Below are 8,542 nucleotides of genomic sequence, written 5' to 3' on the forward strand. Positions count from 1 at the left end.
CAACCCCGCAGCGGGGTACATCCATGAGCGTGCTATTAATGACACCCTATTGCAACGCGCTTCAGGAATGTGTACAATAGGCTTGAAATATGAGGTGGGTGTGCATCTTTGAGACACCGAGGCCAGTTAACATCGATCTAGTTCTCAAGTTCTACACCAATGTCACATTCGATTAATATGGCACATGGGAACCGACTACCTATTGCAGGGGAGGGGATATACCCATATCACCATCCCTTTTGTGTGCACACTTAGGAGTCACTGATTATCCTATCCAGCCACTACTAGACTTCATCCACATGCCTCATTATAAGGCCATTTGGGAAACCTTGTGTGGTGTTTATTTCAAAGCCTTATGGGCCCATTATGCGGAAAAATATCGAAAGCACAAATACATGAAGATGAGTAATTTCAATCAGGAGGCGCGGGTATGGTTGCGTTTATTGAACTACCGAATCTGGCCATTGGAGCACTATTTTGAGGTGCAAAAGGATCGGTTATGCATTGTATACTTCCTTATGACGGGGCTTTGTCACGCCCCGAACCTGGGCCTGGACGTAACACGGCACCCGGTGCCTGACTGCATGTGACCGAGCGAACCAACTGGCTGGCTGAATCAACATGTGATACCAAAACATAACTAATTTATAAAATAAAACTAACGCATGTTGATTAACTAAAAGTCTGACTGACATATCATAATGCGGAAATATTTAGGCAATCTGAACATATCTAAAAGTAGCCAACATGGCTAAACCAAAACAACTGAACGACTGAGTATAACTGTCTACAAGGCTAACATAACAAAATATCTGACTGTCTGAACTGTGTCTATGAAGCCTCTAATGAATACAAAAAGGTAACTGTCTAGAAAGCTGTAAGAACTGCATGACTGATATCGCCCCGAAGGAAACTGGGGCTCACCACAGTAGCTGATACGAACACTCCTAAGTAGCTGGATCGTCAACCTGTATGTTGTTACATGCATCGCGAGATGCAGGCCCCCAAGCAATAAAAAGGGACATCAGTACATTTGAATTGTACTGGTACGTAAAGCAACTGAAGCAATAAAATACTGGAACTGAAACTGAAACTGAACTAAACAGGAAAGCAAGAAGCTGAAGTACTCCCTGTTCTGGATGAAGAATCACCTGTAAAACTGTAAATATAACTGTGGCCTGGGGCCCAAATAATGTGCACAAAAACTGTGGCCTCTGGCCCAAGCAATACGTATGCATAAACTGTGGCCTAGGGCCCAAAAATACAGATACATGTGTTCAACATTAACAATTTACAAAACTGAGACTGGCTATAGCTGATAGCATGATAACTGTTTCTGATTATGGGACTCTTGCAAATAACTGGTTATACACTGCCTGAGACTCATGTGATAATAATGCATAAGTCCATAAAGATTACGTGCTGAGTTCATGATGTTCAAAGTGACAACCATGAACGAATTCTATAACTACAACCCTAGAAGATAACAGTTCTATATCATATCATAAAACTAGGGCTAACTATATTCTGAGTCAAATTGCTGACAAGTATGAAGAATGAGGCGTAGGGAGAATCATGAACATTCCCTAACGTAGATAGTTAGTCTCACATACCTTAATTCCAGCCTTTGAGCGTAATACAATGTTCGTCACCCCTTTCAACTTTGATCTATATCAATACAAGCCAAAGGGATTCTATATTAGCAATAATATTCATGCTTTGGTCATCTAAGCATTTTATCAAACTCTTAGTGTGCATAAAGCTCCACAATCTCCATTAATGGTGTTTCTTCACCCAATTCCCAGTCTATTACTTCTAGGTGATTCTACAATCTCAATTAGATGTAATTAACATCATTCTCCATCACCCATATCATTATAACAATCTCAAGTCAACAATTCAAAACCCTACTATAGTTCGTGTAATTCTCTTTACTAAACCCATTTACTATTCTCCCAAGAACTCATCAATTCACTATTATGAATGATTAGAGTCTAGAAACATTACCTTTTTGACGTTCAATCCTCTTGAATTCAAGTTCTAGGGTTTCCACGCCCAACAATAATGTTCCACTCACAAATCTATTGGTTAGAAGGGTTTACTCAACTTAGAAAGAGATTAGGGACTTGAATTCAACCTAGAATCATGATAGCACTTACCTTGTATGGTTCTTGAGGCTTGGGACTTGTTCTTATTGACTTTAGGGTAATTTTTCGTGAATGGGGTGCTGGGGAAATAAACCCCAAACCTTAGATATAACTAAAAACGCGTAACCCGACTTTTTGACCCGAATATGACCCGATTCGCGATTGGTCCGCGATGCGGGACCATCGTGCAATGGTCTGCAGCTAAATATTCAGACTTGCGCGATCGGCCCGCGATGCGGGAACATTGCACGCGCCCCCACGCGCTTGAAAGAGCTACGGGTGTCGGTTCTACACAACGTTCGGTAAAATGGACATAACTTCTTGTACAGAGCTCTGTTTGGGCTCCATAATATACCGTTGGAAAGATATTTCAAAGGGATACAACGTTCATGTTTTAGGTTTCCACAAATTCCCAACAGAGTTTCACCAAATTGGACTGGAAGACAGACGTATCGAAAATTTAGCCGATTCTATCGAATTTTAAGTGCCTTACTATTAGCCATATTGAGACGATCATATCTCCTTGCTCCGATCTCTGATTGGCTTGGTACTTATATCGTTAGAAAGGTATTTCTACATACTTCAACTTTCATTAAGGGTACTTTCCCAAATTCCCAACTAATCAAGGAGTTATCACTGCCCGAAGTAGGCTTATCAACCATTTTCGCAAAACGTTCAAATCTTCAGTTTTTCCACTAAAACTCTAATGATATGAGTCTAACCTTAGTCCCAAGATACGGGGTGTAACATTATCTCCCCCTTGGGATCATTCGTCCTCGAATGATGGGTCATGGTTAAGATTATGGCTGGACATGGCTTGACTACATGAACGTGAAGGAAACATGACATAAAACATGGAGACTGAAATAACATGACATGGTTACATGGAAACGTGAATACTGAGACATGAGCATGGGCACTGGATACATGACATGAGCGTGAAACATGAGAAATAGCATGACATGTGTTATGAAAAGTTACCTTGAGAGTTCTCTGCTTGCTCTTTAAACAAAAATGGGTACTTGGACTTCATATCCTCCTCGGCTTCCCATGTATCCTCCTCAACCTTCTGACTCCTCCACAGGACTTTTACTGAGGCTACTTCCTTGGTTTTCAACTTACGAACCTGATGATCAAGAATGGCTACAGGTATCTCCTCATAGGTGAGGTCATCCTTAACTATTATAGTATCAGCAAGAACAACCAACGAAGGGTCTCCTACACACTTCTTCAACATGGATACATGAAACACTGGGTGAACAACAGCCAACTCTTGTGGCAACTCAAGTTCATAAGCTACTAGACCGACCTTTCGTGAAATTCTGTAAGGTCCAATATATCTGGGACTAAGCTTCCCTTTCTTGCCAAATCTCATAACACCCTTCATGGGTGAGACTTTAAGGAACACCCGATCATCAACTAAAAATTCTAAGTCCCTTCGCCTCACATCTGTGTAAGACTTCTGGCAACTCTGAGCCGTTTTCAAACGCTCTTGTATTAACTTGACTTTCTCCATAGCTTGGTAAACCAAATCTGGTCCTTATAACTCTGCTTCACCAACTTCGAACCAACCAATTGGTAATCTACACCTTCGCCCATACAGAGCTTCAAACGGTGCCATCCCAATGCTAGCATGATAACTATTATTATAGGAAAACTCGATAAGAGGCAAGTGATCATCCCAATTACCTTTGAAATCCAAAACGCATGCTCTCAACATGTCCTCCAGAGTCTGAATAGTACGCTCTGCCTGGCCATCTGTCTGCGGATGAAAAGTTGTGCTAAGGTTCACTTTGGTACCCAATCCTTTCTGAAAAGATTTCCAGAAGTTCGCTGTAAACTGAGCACCACGATCTGAAATAATAGACACTGGTGTCCCATGCAATCTGACAATCTCATTAACATACAGCTTGGCATAATCTTCTACTGAATCTGTGGTCTTGACTGGCAAAAAGTGTGCCGACTTAGTAAGTCTGTCAACGATCACCCAAATAGAGTCATGTCTCCTGGCTGAGCGAGGTAGACCTGCTACAAAATCCATATTGATCATTTCCCATTTCCAGACAGGAATATCAATATTCTGAGCTAAGCCACCAGGCCTCTGGTGTTCGGCTTTCACTTGCTGACAATTCGGACACTTAGCTACAAAATCCGCCACATTCCTCTTCATATCGTTCCACCAATAAATCTCCTTAAGATCATGATACATCTTAGTGGAACCTGGGTGAATGGAATACCTGGAATTGTGAGCTTCTGACATGATTCGCTCTCTGAGCCCATCTACATCTGGAACACACAATCTACCTCGGTACCTCAAGGTACCATCATCTCCCCCTTGTTCAAAAGTCATCGTCTTATACTTGTGAATCCCCTCTTTCAGCTGCAACAAGTAGGGATCATTAAACTTTTTCTCCTTGACTTCAACGACTAAAGAGGAAAGAGCTCTATTCTGGACAACTACACCCCCATCCTCGGAGTCCAAAAGTCGAACTCCAAGATTGGCCAAACGGTGAACTTCCTTTATCATAACTCTCTTACCTATGTCCACGTGGGCTAAAATTCCCATGGAACGCCGACTAAGAGCATCGGCTACAACATTCGCTTTCCCCGGATGATAGAGAATATCCGCATCATAATCCTTAAGCAATTCGAGCCATCTTCTCTGCCTAAGATTCAACTCACTTTGCTTGAAAATATATTGGAGGCTTTTATGGTCGGTGAAAATATCCACATGCACTCCATATAAGTAGTGCCGCCATATCTTGAGTGCAAAAACCACGGCTGCTAACTCTAAGTCATGGGTTGGATAATTCTTCTCATGAGTCTTAAGCTGTCTGGACGCATAAGCAACAACCTTACCATGCTGCATTAAAACACATCCGAGACCAACTCCCGAAGCATCGCAATAGACAACGAATCCCTCGGTTCCCTCTGGTAGTGTCAAAACTGGAGCAGAAGTCAATCTCTTCTTCAACTCTTCGAAACTCTGCTCACATACCTCTGACCATTGGAATTTGACTTTCTTCTGAGTCAGCTTAGTCAGCGGAGCTGTGATAGAGGAAAATCCCTCAACGAAACGCCTATAATAACCTGCCAAACCCAAGAAACTTCTAATGTCTGATGCTGAGGAGGGTCTGGGCCAGTTCTTGACAGCGTCAATTTTCTAAAGGTCCACCTTAACACCTTCACCTAAAATTACATGGCCTAGGAATGCCACTGACTTGAGCCAAAACTCGCACTTTGAGAATTTTGCATAAAGCTCACGATCCTTGAGTGTCTGCAACACTATCCTGAGATGCTCTGCATGATCTGTCTCGCTACGGGAATACACCAATATGTCATCAATAAACACAATGACGAATAAATCAAGATAAGGCTTGAATACTCTGTTCATAAGATCCATGAAAGCTGCTGGTGCATTCGTCAACCCAAACGACATGACAAGAAATTCAAAATGACCATAACGGGTTCTGAAAGCGGTCTTCGGAATGTCAACTTCCTTAACTTTTAACTGATGGTAGCCTGATCTGAGGTCAATCTTGGAATAACACTGAGCACTCTGAAGTTGATCAAATAGGTCGTCTATTCTGGAAAGAGGATAGTTATTTTTAATGGTGACCTTGTTCAATTGGCGGTAGTCTATACACATACGCAAGGATCCATCCTTCTTTCGGACAAACAAGACCGGTGCGCCCCAAGGTGAGACACTTGGCCTTATAAATCCCTTATCAAGAAGATCCTTCAACTGAACTTTTAACTCCTTTAACTCTGTTGGGGCCATCCTATACGGTGGAATAGATATCGGCTTAGTGTCGGGAAGCAGGTCAATTCCAAAGTCAATTTCCCTATCGGGAGGGACTCTGGGTAGGTCATCTGGAAAGACTTCTGGAAATTCACTGACAACTGGTACTGACTGAAGAGTTGGAGCCTGGGCATCTGTATCCCTGACTCGAACTAAGTGGTAAATATACCCCTTGGAGATCATCTTTCTAGCTCTAAGGTAGGAAATAAATCTACCCCTAGGTGCTACTGAATTACCTTTCCATTCTATAAGTTCATCAGGAAAAGCAAATGTCACAGTTTTGGTTCTACAACCCACAGAGGCATAACAGGACTCTAACCAATCCATACCCATAATTACGTCAAAATCTACCATCTCCAATTCTATTAAGTCTGCTATGGTGCTGCGATGGTAGATTAACACTGGACAACCACTATAGATACGCCTAGCTATAACTGATTCCCCAACCAGTGTGGATACTTCGAAAGGTTCTTGCAACTTTTCGGGTTCTATCCCGAATTTCTTAGCAATATACGGGGTTACATAAGATAGAGTGGATCCTGGGTCCATAAGAGCGAATACATCGAAGGTGAAGACTGTTAGCATACCTGTGACAACATCCCCACGAGCCTCTGTATCCTGGCGACCTGACAGTGCATACAGACGATTCTGACCACCGCCCGTATTACCGGATCTTGCTGCTCCGCGCCCCTACTGGGCTTAGGAATTTCGGGGAGCTGTTGAATTTGTGGTCTGAGCTACATTACTGTTACCTCCGGTATTCTGTCTTGCGGACGAACAATCCCGCAGAAAATGACCCGGCTGACCACAGCCAAAATAACCATCCATGCCCGAACGACATACTCCTGAATGTCTCTTACCACAAGTGTTGCAAGTAGGGTGTTGAAAACCATGGTCGGTCACGCTGGCCTGTGAATGTGAGCCTGCCATTCCGAAGTTCCGGCCTTTCTGGTTAAACTTGGACCTCTGAAATGGAGCACTAGATATTGAGGGAGCAGGTTTTGATGACCTATTCTTAAAAAACTGACGGTTGCCATCACCTTGAGATCCCCCATGACTGAAATTACCAGCAGACTTAGCCCTCTTGCTGAACTCTCTATCTTTTTGCTTCTGCAGGGCTTCTTCTTCCTTCATTCTTGTCTCGTTACCTTGCACGAATGCCAGTATCTTGGAAATAGTCATCTTGTCGTTCTGAGCAGCTGTGTTGGCATCCCTGTGCAACTCAGGTTTAAGCCCAAGTACAAATCTTCTAACCACGGCTCTCATATCAGGAACCATGTGAGGGGCATGTCTGGACAATGACACGAACTTGAGGTAATAGTCCTGAACAGTCATGTCCTTTTGCCTTAGATTCTCAAACTCTATAGCCTTGGCTTCTTTAACCTCAATTGGCATGAAATGTCCAATAAAAGCGTCTGCAAATTCGTCCCAAGTAGCAGAAGGTGCATCCTCCCCTCGGGACTGTTCCCATGTCTCATACCAAATATGGGCCACATCTTGCAGCTGGAAAGCTCCGAGTTCTGCTGCCTCTGTATCAGTAGCATGCATTACACGAAATATTTTCTGGAGTCCATCAATGAAATTCTGGGGGTCTTCCTCCTTCTTTGACCTTGTGGACACTGGCGGCTTCATACGCATAAACTCCTGAGTTCTAGAACTGTTTGACCCACTACTAGCACCTGAGCTAGGGGCCGTTTCTTGTCGCTGAGTCTGATTTGCCAAAATTTGAGTGAGCAGCTGAATAGCTCCTCTAACATCTGCATCCGAAGTATTGGGAGGCGTAGCAGCGGCATTAGCTGTGGCGGTTGCCTGGGCCTGAGTGCCCCCTTCTGTTGCTGCGTCAACGGTATCCCTCTGGCTAGTAGCCGTATTTTTCTTGTTATACTTCCTTTTTGGAGCCATTTCTGAAATACGTAATTCGCACGAGTTAGAAGAATTCCTAAAAGCATTACTCTATCTGCACGAACTAGAGTATGAAAGAAGTGAAACAAATCCTGAAAGTCTTGGTGGTCAACTATTTATATGTGTGGGGCCCTCACACATATAAAAGATACCCCACTGGACACGGCTTCATAGACTCCCTAAGACACTTGAACCTGGGGCTCTGATACCAAGCTTTGTCACGCCCCGAACCTGGGCCTGGACGTAACACGGCACCCGGTGCCTGACTGCATGTGACCGAGCGAACCAACTGGCTGGCTGAATCAACATGTGATACCAAAACATAACTAATTTATAAAATAAAACTAACGCATGTTGATTAACTAAAAGTCTGACTGACATATCATAATGCGGAAATATTTAGGCAATCTGAACATATCTAAAAGTAGCCAACATGGCTAAACCAAAACAACTGAACGACTGAGTATAACTGTCTACAAGGCTAACATAACAAAATATCTGACTGTCTGAACTGTGTCTATGAAGCCTCTAATGAATACAAAAAGGTAACTGTCTAGAAAGCTGTAAGAACTGCATGACTGATATCGCCCCGAAGGAAACTGGGGCTCACCACAGTAGCTGATACGAACACTCCTAAGTAGCTGGATCGTCAACCTGTATGTTGTTACATGCATCGCGAGATGCAGGCCCC

At 43.2% G+C, this 8,542-nt stretch overlaps 1 protein-coding gene across 1 annotated transcript; it reads right to left on the reverse strand.

The window, feature by feature from the left end:
- Positions 1–6,648: 6,648 nt before the first annotated feature.
- On the reverse strand, positions 6,649–7,851 carry LOC132612808 (uncharacterized). Its single transcript, XM_060326895.1, has 2 exons — positions 7,430–7,851; positions 6,649–7,006 (listed from the first exon to the last, which is right to left on the reverse strand). Exons 1-2 carry the CDS (start codon positions 7,849–7,851, stop codon positions 6,649–6,651), a joined length of 780 nt encoding a protein of 259 aa, XP_060182878.1.
- Between the last annotated feature and the right edge of the window lie 691 nt (positions 7,852–8,542).

This window comes from Lycium barbarum, chromosome 10 (genome assembly GCF_019175385.1).
Source record: "Lycium barbarum isolate Lr01 chromosome 10, ASM1917538v2, whole genome shotgun sequence".
NCBI classification, from domain to species: domain Eukaryota; kingdom Viridiplantae; phylum Streptophyta; class Magnoliopsida; order Solanales; family Solanaceae; genus Lycium; species Lycium barbarum.

Bases quoted from the DNA above. Each gene is read 5' to 3' on its own strand.
- LOC132612808 (XM_060326895.1), bottom strand. From the start codon at position 7,851: ATGGCTCCAAAAAGGAAGTATAACAAGAAAAATACGGCTACTAGCCAG. The intron at 7,007-7,429 runs GTATGAGACATG...TGGTAATTTCAG, and splicing joins CAAGATGTGGCCCATATTTG to TCATGGGGGATCTCAAGGTG.